Source organism: Mandrillus leucophaeus, unplaced genomic scaffold (genome assembly GCF_000951045.1).
Source record: "Mandrillus leucophaeus isolate KB7577 unplaced genomic scaffold, Mleu.le_1.0 Scaffold832, whole genome shotgun sequence".
In the NCBI taxonomy this organism is placed as follows: domain Eukaryota; kingdom Metazoa; phylum Chordata; class Mammalia; order Primates; family Cercopithecidae; genus Mandrillus; species Mandrillus leucophaeus.
Window position 1 is genome coordinate 519,999 of NW_012109053.1, and position 13,922 is coordinate 533,920.

Genomic DNA, 13,922 nt, shown 5'->3' on the forward strand with positions numbered 1-13,922 from the left:
CTTTCCTTCCTTCTTTCCTTCCTTCTTTCCTTCCTTCTTTCCTTCCTTCTTTCCTTCCTTCTTTCCTTCCTTCTTTCCTTCCTTCTTTCCTTCCTTCTTTCCTTCCGTCTTTCCTTCCGTCTTTCCTTCCGTCTTTCCTTCCGTCTTTCCTTCCTTCTTTCCTTCCTTCTTTCTTTCTTTCTTTCTTTCTTTCTTTCTTTCTTTCTTTCTTTCTTTCTTTCTTTCTTTCTTTCTTGGCAGGGACTTGCTCTGTCGCCCAGGCTGGAGTGCAGTGGCGCGCTCTCAGCTCACTGCAGCCTTGACCTCTTGAGCTTAGGCAATCCATCCACCTCAGTACTCCCGAGTATCTGGGGTCACAGAGATTCACCACCATGCCTGGCTAATTTTGTAATTTTTGTAGAGATGGAGTTTTGCCATATTGCCCAGGCTTGTCTCGAACTCCTGGGCTCAAGTGATCCACCCTCCTCAGCCTCCCCAAGTTCTGGGATTACAGGCACGCACCACGGCACCCAACCTGTTTTGGTTATTTCCAGTGTTTGGCTATTATGATAAAACTATGAACATTCTACCCAAGTCCTTTTGCCAACATTAGCTCTCATATCATGATATATTCTTAAGGGTAGAATTGCTGGGATAGATTAGGCATATGTTTCCTCCATTTAGTCATGGGACATTGCCCTCAAACCATTCAGTGGATATTAAACATTCAGTGTGTATAAGCAATAACCAAAATTATATCCTTTCCTTGCAATGCAAAAAGTCTTCCATATTATGATATATGAACTAGCAATGAAGATCTGTCCATCCTTCTCAGTAAAGTAAGTTATAGCCTCATTTGGAGATTATGATCAATTCTGTCATTTGAGAACTAAGAACGTAGTAGAAATTCCTTTAGAGTTGCATTATGGGAAATCAAAAGTGAATACAGCGTAGAAGTATTGCTTTTTCTTTTGTATTTTTATGTATTTATTTTTTGTTTGTTTTAAAATTTTATATATTGTCTTTTAAACTTTTTAGGGCCTAGGAAAAACTATTCAAGCCATTGCATTTCTGGCATACCTCTATCAGGAGGGTAATAATGGTCCTCATTTGATCGTTGTTCCAGCTTCAACTATAGGTTTGTAATACTGGAGACAACTGTATTTAACGTTATCATGTTTCATATAGGTAGAAGAGAGTGTGTGTAAGGGTGTGTGTCGGAGGGGTGCTGTGGTTTCAGTTGCGTGACTGAAACAAAAGTTTGTAGAGATGAATATTAATTTTATGGTCTCCTTATACTTTTCTGCTTTGTTTATATATATGTTTAATTATATTGGCAGTCTTTTAAAAAGAAAATAACTCAAATGTAAGTCAGTTTTAAATTATAGACCAAGTGCCATTTATGTTGGTTTCATAATACTTTTACTTTTTAAAATGACTAAGAGAAAATGAGCACTTTTAAATGTAAAATTAAACATTTATTGGATGAAGGTATGTAATTAATTCCTACTCATATAACTGTTCCATTCTTTCTCAATTTGTTGGATGCAGAAGTTAGAATAAGAGAATATTTGCACATGTGAATGTAACAAAACCCCTTCTCTTTAAATTGGAGTTTAATAATCAGCTGTAAATATATTTGGTCCTCTACCCTTCATTTTGATACCTCACAAAACTTCAAGATCATTTTACATAAGTTTCATAAGGAGTAATATTGTAAAGGGTCTGTGATAAAAGCAATCATCAAGGTATTTATATTTTAATTTTTAATTTTTATTTATTTTTTTTAAGACAGTCTCGCTCTGTCACCCAGGCTGGAGTGTAGTGGCACAATCTTGGCTCACTGCAACCTCTGCCTCCCGGGTTCTCGTGCCTCAGCCTCCCAAGTAGCTGGGATTACAGGCGCCCACCACCATGCCTGGCTAATTTTGTATTTTAGTGGAGTTGGGGTTTCACCATGTTGGCCAGGCTGGTCTCAAACTCCTGACCTCAGGTGATCCACCCACCTCAGCTTCCCAAAGTGTTGGGATTACAAGCGTGAGCCACCTTGCCCGGCCAGTATTTGCATTTTATAAAAGACTAATTTCTAAGTAGCACTTGTCAAAGTTTAGTGTTCATTTAACCATGTGAACATACCCTATTGTAGCAGATGCAAATAATATTTCTTCTGTTCCATAGATAACTGGTTAAGGGAAGTTAATTTATGGTGCCCTACTTTGAAGGTGCTCTGTTACTATGGTAAGAATATGTCATTCTGCTTTTAACTTTGGAAATTAAAAATAAAGTACAGCACAATAAATACAGTCAAAATGTGTTCATTGTTTTTAAACTCTAGGTTCTCAAGAAGAACGTAAACAAATTAGATTTAACATTCATAGTAGATATGAAGATTACAATGTAATTGTGACCACGTAAGTATTGAGAAATTTGGGGAGGGTGGATATTTATGCAGCTCCCAAATTTAAAAAAACAATTGTAGTAGTACTAAGTAGAAAAGTTTATGCTGTTAACTGTAATACAAAAGTAATAGAGTGACTTATGTTGAGGTGTAACACTGGTATACGAAGCTTTTGTAGTACATCACCTCATTAATGGTAACTATAAAAAGGTTTTGCCTACTTATTGAAAAAAGTCGTCTTGTAGTTTCTTAGTAAGCTTAATATTACGCTCAGTAAGCGTAAAATTTGAGATATCCCACCAAAATTATTTATATTTTTAACTTACAAATAAGTATCAATAATAAACACAATGAAATTCATGTTCTCAGTGAAGAATTTGAGTTAGGGCAGAAATAAAAATGAAAAATAAAACCTTGGATAAGTTGACTACTACTTGGTAATAATTGTTTGATGTAAATATCTTGCACAGAACTTAATGCTCTTGTGTCACATTTATGATTTGATTTATTTATAGTTCTATTTTAACTGTAGTTATTATTTCTCACTACTGGCTTCTTGTGTAGGAGTCTGTCCTTAAAAAATTCATGCAGAATTTTGTTTTTTCTTAATAAAACAGGCTCCATATGTAGTCTCAAGCTGCTAGCTATTAACTATTATTTATTGGATCTACTCTGCTAGTTTAATAAAATATTATTAGGTTTTAAAGAGAAACATGTTTTAGCTTCATGTTCTTTTTCGTGCTTATTAAAGTATAACACTTCATGGAGCAGATTACTTATAAATTATACCCAAATTGACCTCCTCCCAGGTATGTAGAAGTTGTCCGATTGTAACATTAACATTTTCTTTTTTTTTTTTTTTTCTTTTTTTGAGACTGAGTCTTGCTCTGTCACCCAGGGTAGAGTGCAGTGGCACGATCTCGGCTCACTGCAACTTCCGCCTCCCAGGTTCACGCCATTCTCCTGCCTCAGCCTCCCGAGTAGCTGGGACTACAGGCACCCGCCACCATGCCTAGCTAATTTTTTTATATTTTTAATAGGCGGGGTTTTATCATATTAGCCCGGATGGTCTCAATCTCCTGACCTCGTGATCCACCCACCTCAGCCTCCCAAAGTGCTGGGATTACAGGCCTGAGCCACTGCTCCCGGCCTTTTAACATTTTTTTTCAGTTATGTATTGCAGCTTTCATAACTTGGTTACAATGTACATCAATAATTATTAAATACAAATACATCAGTATTTATTTGAGTATCACCGTGTCTAGTGCTGTGCTTTAAGTACTGGCCGTTAGAAATGCGTGAATAAAAAATGTTTTTATAAGACATTAAATCTCACTAGACTCCAAGCTCTTAAAAGTATAACTTTAGAGGTGTTTTTTCTTTTGGTGACAGATATAACTGTGCGATCAGCAGTTCTGATGACCGTAGTCTGTTTCGACGACTGAAACTTAATTATGCAATTTTTGATGAGGGCCATATGCTGAAGAATATGGGCTCCATTCGCTACCAGCACCTTATGACAATTAATGTAAGAGAATGTTTGTAAAGTTTTCCAAATTACCATAAAATTTTAGATTACATAATTTAATATATGTAGTATTCTTTATTAGCAGAATATGTATTGCGTAATTATGTAGTATTCTGTGTTAGCAAGTTTTTTCTGTAAAAGGAAAGATAATAAATATTTCACACTTTATAGACTTGATGGCTTCTGTCACATATTCTTTGATTTTGTTTTTTAACAACTCTTTAAAAAATGAAAAAAAATTCTTAGGTCATAATTTACCTGTTCTATATGTTAAACTTTATAAATAATCTTTCATCACCTCATAAAGGTGATGAGGACACAAGTTACCTACTTATAAAATAAGACCAGTGGTTTTCGTATTCATTGCTATTGATATTAGCAGACATCAATTATCTAAATTACTAATCGTTTATCACAGAATGTTAAGTTATTAATATTGGTTATAATTTATCTCTCCTCCCTTCACCTTTCACTGGGGAGGGTAGACATGAAAGGAGTGGCTCTTTAAGAAAAAGCTAATGTAAATTTTACCTTCATTCACAGGCAAATAACCGTTTGCTGCTCACAGGCACACCTGTACAGAATAATCTGTTAGAACTCATGTCGCTGTTGAATTTTGTTATGCCACACATGTTTAGTAGTAGCACCAGTGAAATACGAAGAATGTTTTCCTCTAAGACAGTAAGCATAAATGCATATTTTCCCTAAAATATGTTATTTGTGTTTTATCTGGGCCATTCTTCTTTTAGGTCTCTTTTGTTTTCATAGTGCATATGCTCTATGAAATAACTTTAAGTAGTTGATAACTCTATATTTGGATCAGGTTGGAAGTCAGCCAAAATTTAATGGAGGAAAAAAACAGCGATTTCCCTAATCGATAGCCAGCAGTCTTGGTTAATATCCTAATTTTCTGAAGGATGACAATTTTAAATTGATGAAGAGCTCAAATATATAATATGTGAGGAAAATTTTATCATTACATCGTCTGTATCAAAATTGGCTACGTAAATTAGTAACATTCTTTTATGGGTAAACTATAAAACTAGACAAAGCTAGAATATCCAGAAAATGCCTATGCTGAGAAATGTATTTTGAAATAAATGTTCATAAAACCAAAGTCACAACTAAAAGCGACAGTAAAGAAATCCTCTTCACAAGAAAAGTTTTGTTACTTCTTTATTGTTTAGGAAAAGTAAGGTATAGCCTTCAAGGACTCCCACATTTTTCAGTATCACAGTGTTTACACTGATTCTTGGCTCTCTTCCACATCACTAATCTTTTGCAATAATTTTCTGTGATGTTCATCCACTGCAAATTAACTGCCTTTTTAACATTTACTAATTTGAATTCCCTCCCACTTAATGTACAGTGTTTTAAATGGCCTAGCAGATTTTATGAACTACTTTCTATTTTTAGTTCATAATATATGGAGGGCTCCTTCACATCCTAGAACAAAATTCTGCCTCTTAATTCTCCAAAATCACCAGTTTTGAGTGGGTGCTATTCCCCATTTTTAGACCACGTGATTTGCATCAGCCTGCGCTAGATTCCTTTTGGGGCCATTTTCCACAAAGAAATAAAGACTTTTCTACCCCCCACGCTTCTCCTTACCCACAGTTAGACACATTTTTAAATGAGAGTTATCTAGGTAATCCATTCATAACTCATCAGTTGGTGACTTCTGAACACCAGTCTAGTACAGTTCAAATTGATTACTTCAGTAGAGTACATGATTATGTATCATGAAACTTCAAAATACATATGGAGCTTCAAGAAGTACATGGCAGCCCAGAATTCAGATGTGAAGTTCCATCTAGAATGAATCATGTTTCTACAGAAAATAACTCAGACTCTAGTGAGGGAGATTTTTATGTTGTGTAATAATACTGATATTGCAATAATTTAAATGAATAATTCCTAAAAGGATATGTTTTTATTTTGCTCAGAAATCAGCAGATGAGCAGAGTATATATGAAAAGGAGAGAATAGCACATGCAAAACAAATTATAAAGCCATTTATTCTCAGAAGAGTAAAAGAAGAGGTAATGCTTATCTACATGTTTTTTATTTTTATTGTTTTTAAAACTTACGTTTTCCTCTTTACTAGAACAGTTATCTTAAACTGTTTTTTCTTTCTCAGGTTCTCAAGCAGTTACCCCCGAAGAAAGATCGGATTGAGTTGTGTGCAATGTCGGAGAAGCAGGAGCAACTCTATTTGGGTCTTTTCAACAGATTGAAAAAATCTATCAATAACTTGGGTATAATCTGATTTTCACTATTTTATGTGAAAAAGAATCTTATGCTGGGGCTGCATTTTGATTAGTTATATCATGGTATTTGTGCATTTTTTAAAATTATCTGGAATTTGAGGAAGTAATTTAAAAACTTAGTTGATATATTTCAACAAACAGTTATCCGCTTGGTTTTATTTTTTACTGTGTTCTCTTTGGGTCACAGAGAAAAACACAGAAATGTGCAATGTCATGATGCAGTTGAGGAAAATGGCCAATCATCCTTTATTACATCGCCAATATTACACAGCTGAAAAACTCAAGGAAATGTCTCAGCTTATGCTAAAGGTAAGGATTTCATATTATGTTAACACTAAGCTGTAATAAGAGGTTAAGTTGGTAGGCTATAAGATTGGTGAACCCAATGGGCATACTAAACCTTTAACTACATATTTAGGAAAAACTTTTTGAGACCAGGTCTAGGATTAAGTTCCAGTAGATTTGGGGGACATAAGAACAAAGAAGGACTGATAACCTACATCATAGGTCAGCAGACTATGGCCTTATGGCAGTGACTATTTTTATAAATAAGGTTTTACTATAACACAGTCATGCCTGTTTTTGTTTTCTGGGACTGCTTTCTCACTACAGGGCCAGAGTTGAGTACTTGCCGTACAGGTCATTTTTCCTACAAAGCCTAAAATATGATCTGGCCCTTTACAGAAACAGTTTGCTAACTCCTAGTCTAGACTTCCATAATGCACTTCTTTTTCATTTTATTTCTTCTTTATAGTTTTAGCAATTACTGTTTATTTTTGCCTCTTTTTTTAACATTTTATCCTTATTTATCCTTACTGATCTTTGTGTTGAAAGCAACTTATTTTCTTTCTTTTCTTTTTTTTTTTTTTTTGAGATAGACTTTTGCTTTTGTCGCCCAGGCTGGAGTACGATGGCACAATCTCTGCTCACTGCAACCTCCACCTCCCAGGTTCAAGTGATTGTCCTGCCTCAGCCTCCTGAGTGGCTGGGATTACAGGCGCCCGCCACTACGCCCAGCTAATTTTTTGTAGTTTTAGTACAGACAGCGTTTTACCACGTTGGCCAGGCTGGTCTCAAACTCCTGACCTTAGGTGATTTACCCACCTTGGCCTCCCAAAGTGCTGGGATTATAGGCGTGAGCTACTGCACCTGGTCAACCCATTTTCTTTTTTAAATTTTTTTATATTATTTTAAACTTACGGAGAATTTCAAACATTTATAAAAGTAGAATTTCATAATGAAACTGTCTGCTCATATGTTACTTCACCCCTTTGAAAGTTACCATTTGATAATGACACCACTCTTCTTTCGTCTATACCCCAGACTTCTCCCCAGGATTATTTTGAACCAAATTCTAGGCGTTATTTAATCTGTAAATATTTTAGTATGTTATCTCTAAAACAGTAAGGACTTCCCCCCCTTTATTATACCTAAAAGATTAACATTAATTTTCCTTACACTAAAAGGTTCTATGATTTAGGTATTTTATCAGGTGTTAATTTTACTAAATTTTTCTGATCATACTATAAATTATTTTTATTTTGAAGTATACTGTGTTCTGTTTTGTTTTAAGGAACCTACACATTGTGAGGCTAACCCTGACCTGATCTTTGAAGATATGGAAGTTATGACAGACTTTGAACTACATGTACTTTGTAAACAGTATCGACACATTAATAACTTTCAATTAGACATGGACTTGATTTTAGATTCTGGAAAATTTCGAGTTTTAGGATGCATCTTGTCTGAATTGAAACAGAAGGTATTAAAGAAGAATGGTGTTTCTTGTATTTTCTCAATTACTTAAACTTCTTAAAACAATTCTGGCACACTGACTTGCTTTAATTAGCGTATGTCTGTTCTGCATTCTTCCAGAACTTAGTGTTTTGAACATTTTCTTGACATATTTTCTTGATTACCTCCTTTCCTCTGTTGAACCTCAAAAACAATAGAAAGTAGACTGTATCTGTATTGATGTTTTGAAAAAATCTTAATTGTCGTTATTTCATAGGTGACAATCTGTATGTGTGCTAAGAAATTAGTTTTTAAAGACACCATTCGTTAAATAGTTATTTAAGTAATACTGCCGTTTATGTGTGAAATAGCCTAAATTTGTAAAATCACAGTCCAGATAGGACACACATATGCAATTGTTCATATTTTCTGACATTTTTCTTATGAAAAGGAAGTAATTTAACTGTTCTTAAAATCAAAACTGAGAGCTAACTTTTAGCCCTGAAGTTTAGAGGCTAAGGCAGTATATTCATATATAGGCTACAATAAGATGTATATCTTCGGTATTACTGATTTCTATTAAAGAAGCAGTTGATGATAGAGAATTTTCTGCAAATTTATCAACATGATATAAGTAACACTTCTAACTGTTTAGACCTGTCAAGGCTTAAGTAAAACAATTTTTTCTATTTCTAACTCGTATATCTATTTTCACAGGGTGATAGAGTTGTATTGTTTAGCCAATTTACCATGATGCTGGATATCTTAGAGGTTCTGTTAAAACATCATCAGCATAGGTACCTCAGATTAGATGGAAAGACTCAGATTTCTGAAAGGTTGGTATACTTCACGTTCAAAAAAAAAAAAACCATTCATTTGTTGTTGTTGTTAGAATTTTAAATGTCTAGAGTACTTGATAGAATTTTGTTGTTTTTATGTTTGATTACTTCAAATCATTGCCTTAAAATAAGAGTAATTTCAATGATCAGGCCTGGTGGCTCACGCCTGTAATCCCAACCCTTTGGGAGGCCGATGACGGTGGATTGCTTGGGCTCAGAAGTTCAAGACTACCCTCAACAACATGACAAAACCCTGTCTCTACTAAAAATACCAATAACAACAACAGCAACAAAAATAGCTAGGTGTGGTGGTGCACGCCTATGGTCCCAACTGGGGAGGCTGGGATGGGAGGATTGTTTGAGCCCTGGTGGGCAGAGGTTACAGTGAGCCAAGATCACACCACTGCACTGCAGCCTGGGTAACAGAGTGGGACCCTGTCTCAAAAAATAAATAAATAATTTTCTTTTAATTTTTCTGTCTGAATTGCATACAAATACCTTTTGAAACAGCTGTTAGAATTGTATTTTTTATGATTTTCACCTTTAAAATTTTTTCAAAGTCTAAAACACCTTATCTTTCATCAAGATTGTTTTAAAGTCTTTCATATTCTATGGGTAAAGTTCTTTTTAATTCCCAAAGGTTGTAAAGATTGACCTTAGTAAAGAAGGGATTGTCTTAATAAGGAAGGAATTGTGTAGTATGTTTAAATTGAATTATATATCTTGGTTTATTTTTTTTCTGTTGTCCAGAGTGGTTTTTTTCCCCCCAGCATTAGAGTAAAGGTAAAAATAATGTTGTGTTTTGTTTTTTTTTTAAAAGAGGAGAATCCACTGATACAATGATACACTGATCGTGAGGTCCTTGATTCATCAGGAATGCTGTCTGCCAGTAGGAGCTGATATACTTCTGAGAAGGCTAAAGATTGAAAAGCCATGCACAGAATTTAGCTAAGCCACAAGTTAAAAAAGAACAAAATCGTCATTTAGGAATTAATTGAATCTGAATAGTTGAATTGAAGTAAGAGTTGGTAGGGATAGCAATATCGTAGAAAAGAAGTTGGTGAATTGAGGAGGCTCTTCCATGATATAGCCAGAGGAGAAGTAACTGCAATACCAAGGAATGTATATACATCTTTGGGTTTCCTTTTCATGTGATAATGATTGTTTTCCATTTTAATTACATGATACAACTTTTTAGTGAGATTTAACCTAATTTGTTTATCTTACAGGATTCATCTAATTGATGAGTTTAATACCGATATGGATATCTTTGTGTTTCTGCTATCAACAAAAGCTGGTGGATTAGGAATAAATCTGACTTCAGCAAATGTTGTTATACTTCACGACATTGACTGTAATCCTTATAATGACAAACAAGCAGAAGATAGATGCCATAGAGTAGGCCAGACTAAGTAAGTGTTTTTAGTTGAAATGTATTTTTAATTCAGTGCCACTTTAATTTGTGTAGACCAACAGAATATAGTGTTGGATATCCTGCCTTAGTTTTTATTTTTTCAGCAAAGCATGGCTACATATGTATTTTATGCCAGCAGTGTTGAACATCGACTGCACTGAGTAACCCTTCCATTTTCTAGTAATTAAAACCATCCACCCGGATTCCAAATAGTTCTGCAGTTCATGAAGTATTAACAATTGTCTACCCCTTTGAAAAAGATGAGTAATTGAAAAGACTTGCTTATTAGACCAGTTTAAGACCCAGACAAACTTCGTAATACACAAATTATTGCTGGGCTGTCCTGTTACCCTTTAGGAAGTAAACTGAGTTGTAAATTATTTTAGATGAATGGTGATTTTGACATTGGTCACAGCACTGTAAAGAGGTGAAGATAGTCGGGTACGGTGGCTCACACACTTTGGGAGGCCGAGGTGGGTGGATCATGAGGTCAGGAGATTGAGGCCATCCTGGCTAACACGGTGAAACCCTGTCTCTACTAAAAATACAAAAAAAAAGATTAGCCAGGCGTGGTGGTAGGCACCTGTAGTCCCAGCTACTCGGGAGGCTGAGGCAGGAATGACGTGAACCCAGGAGGCGGAGCTTGCAGTGAGCCAAGATCGCGCCACTGCACTCTAGCCTGAGCGACAGTGCGAGACTCCAACTCAAAAAAAAAAAAAAAAAAAGGTGAAGATAGTTACAACTCTGCTTACATAAATAAAGATCAGACAGTGTCCTCTTTGTGAAGTATTTTAATATATGTCCAAAAGATATTGGTATGTTCATTTATAGACTAAATACTTACCAGTACTTATTGTGAAACTTTGTATCTGACTACACTGCCTTAAGTGTACAGAGACACTGCTTCTCGGGCCAGGCACAGTGGCTCGCGCCTGTAATTCCAGCACTTTGGGAGGCTGAGACGGGCAGATCACGAGGTCAGGAGTTTGAAACCAGCCTGACCAACATGGTGAAACCCCGTCTCTACTAAAAATACAAAAATTAACCGGGCTTGGTGGCATGCGACTGTAATCCCAGTTACTCAGGAGGCTGAGACAGGAGAATCACTTGAACCCAGGAGACAGAGTTTGCAGTGAGCCAAGATCGCACCACTGCATTCCAGCCTGGGCAACCGAGCGAGACTCCATCTCAAAAAAAAGTAATTTCCATCTGAACACAGAAGTGTTTGTTGTAATGTAGTTTTATCTGTGTGTGTGTGTGTGTGTGTGTGTTTGTACACACACATATGTTCTGTTTTGTTTTTGAGATAGAGCCTCACTCTGTCACCCAGGCTGGAATGCAGTGGCACCATCTTTGCTCACTGCAACCTCCACCTCCTGGGTTCAAGCAATTCCCATGCCTTAGCCTCCCAACCAGCTAGGATTACAGGTGTGTGCCACCACACCCAGCTAATTTTCGTATTTCTCTTTCTTTTTTTAAGTGGAGATCAGGTTTTACCGTGTTGGCCAAGCTGATCTCGAACTGCTGGCCTCAAACAGTCCACCCACCTCAGCCTCCCAAAGTGCTGGGATTAGAGATGTGAGCCACTGTGCCCAGCCAGTAATTTACTTTAAATACAAATATCTTTCTCTTTTCTTGCATCTTTAGGAGTGTCTAAAAGTTAAATATTCAGAAAATGTCAGTCTCAAATGGCTTAAATAAAAGAATTTAAGGATATATTTGTCATAATTTTCAAGGTATTCTTTTTGAACTCTTAAATATAGTTTACATATATCCAAATAACTATATTTAGTAACCAATGGACATATTTTGTATGTTTTTTTAGAGAAGTACTAGTTATAAAACTAATAAGCCAAGGGACGATTGAAGAATCCATGCTAAAAATTAACCAACAGAAATTGAAACTAGAACAGGATATGACTACAGTAGATGAAGGTAAGTTTTTTGTAAGCAGAAACTTCAGTATTTATTTATATGACCATGCATCTAATTAGTGCAAGAAGGTGACAAAGATGACTAAAGTCCTTAACTAGCTTACAGTTTAGGGATGATGTGTGATGTGGGAGAAGGTAAGCATATTTACTTCAAAAATAGTAAAATAATTTTTTTAAAGTTTCTTAAGTTCACAATTTTTATTTTTGTATATGTTTTTGAAAAGAATATGTTCAGAACTCAGAAATGAAAGAACAGACACCTCCTAGTCACCCCATCTCCCAACTTCCCCATAGAGGTGGCAAGTGTTAGCCTTTCGTTTTTGTGTGTGTGTGACCAGTTACTTTATGTGTGTAGAAATAAACACGTATTCTTTCTTTTATGGGAGTAAGGGTGCATGTCAACTACGATACACGCTTCTGCACCTTTTCTTATTTAATGTTAAGTTAATTGGAAATAAGCAAGTTTTTTCATTCTAATAAATAAGGATATTCCTAATGTTGATAATGGTTCATTTTAATTTAGCAAATTTCTGTTCATGACGGATACTGTTATGTCTGTGTTATATTAGGCACTCTGTACTATAAAAGTCAATACACTTTAATCTGTCTACAGCGAGAGAGAAATGCATATGATCAAATAATTACTTGTTTTTCTTGCATAACATTTATTTCAGGGTGCTATGGAAGCTTGGGGAGGCGGGCAGTAGAGAAAGTTTGAGTAAGAAGCAACTGAGATCTTTAAGGATAAGTAGGGTGATCATAAGTTAAACAATTAACACTAATTACTAGGCTTTTTGTGCATATGGCAACTTGCCAGTTTCAGGTTGTCCAGTAAATACAGTAAAGTGAGTGCGTAAGGCAGATTCTCTTTGGGCAATGTTTTCCTTATTATTTCGCTATGGCAGCTTTTGGAATTTAGTAAAGCATTTAAATTCTTTTTTACCAATACCAGCAAATATCCAGATATATGGATTTTATTCTAATAATAAGTTTCTAAATATAGTAGAACCATAATAGTTGATAAAATTAACTGTAAGTCTTTTCTTATGGGCTAGTTCATTTCCTCAGAGGTAAAGTTTTCAACCTCCTGTGAAGTGAAGAGAGGTGGGGAGAGGTGGTATGAGCCAATGGCCCTGAGAACTGAAGGAGGGAGGTTTGTTCTCATATTTAAATATTAATAGTTAATCTGCCTGTTTTCAGCAGCCTCTCTGTTCTCTACTATGACAAGTCCAGTGTTCCTCAGACTCATATTCTCCAAAGAGAATAAACCTTCATTTTTATACATCTGGGGCAAATGGCTGGCTTTCCTGGGCAAGCTGTAGTCATCTTACCTGTTCAAGCTGATTATAGCTTCATGTTTCCCATTTACCCCCATTTCCTGAGCTTTGAGAGTAGAAGGGTAAGGATTCTTGGTATGAAGTAGCCTTGCATTTCCCACCTGCAGACACTTAAGCTTTTACTTTATTGTGCGAAAATCAGTTTCCATGCTTTCACCTATTGTTTTCTTTCAAAATTTGTGAACAGCTCTCTCTCTGCTGTTGTCTTTTTCGCCTATTCTTTCTCCTTTGTCTAATCCCCTTACACTTTTTTCTCCCATTGTATTTTAATGGTATTACGGATGATGGGAACAGAGGTGATGTGTATATTCAATCATTTTCAGTCATAATGTAAATTATTTGTAGTTGTATAAATTTGGTCAGTCTAAAATTTTGCCTGTTATGTTCACCTGCGTTGTCTGTTAAAATAGCAGTGTATTTTTAGCTGTGCTCTCAAGCCAGTACCTTTGAAATGTTTAGTTATGAAGAATCCTGCCCTCTCCTTACCAC

At 35.6% G+C, this 13,922-nt stretch overlaps 1 protein-coding gene across 2 annotated transcripts in view; it reads left to right on the forward strand.

Moving 5' to 3' along the window:
- SMARCAD1 (SWI/SNF-related, matrix-associated actin-dependent regulator of chromatin, subfamily a, containing DEAD/H box 1) overlaps positions 1–13,922 on the forward strand; it is an 84,830-nt gene that overhangs the window by 66,693 nt on the left and 4,215 nt on the right. For both annotated transcript variants that reach the window (XM_011968227.1, XM_011968228.1), the window contains 12 exons: positions 1,018–1,117; positions 2,158–2,217; positions 2,315–2,390; positions 3,770–3,905; positions 4,449–4,586; positions 5,852–5,947; positions 6,046–6,163; positions 6,363–6,484; positions 7,749–7,937; positions 8,627–8,745; positions 9,978–10,160; positions 11,988–12,097. In XM_011968227.1, the coding sequence (XP_011823617.1) occupies positions 1,018–1,117; positions 2,158–2,217; positions 2,315–2,390; positions 3,770–3,905; positions 4,449–4,586; positions 5,852–5,947; positions 6,046–6,163; positions 6,363–6,484; positions 7,749–7,937; positions 8,627–8,745; positions 9,978–10,160; positions 11,988–12,097 (1,447 nt within the window). The remainder of the gene's footprint in view (positions 1–1,017; positions 1,118–2,157; positions 2,218–2,314; positions 2,391–3,769; positions 3,906–4,448; positions 4,587–5,851; positions 5,948–6,045; positions 6,164–6,362; positions 6,485–7,748; positions 7,938–8,626; positions 8,746–9,977; positions 10,161–11,987; positions 12,098–13,922) is intronic.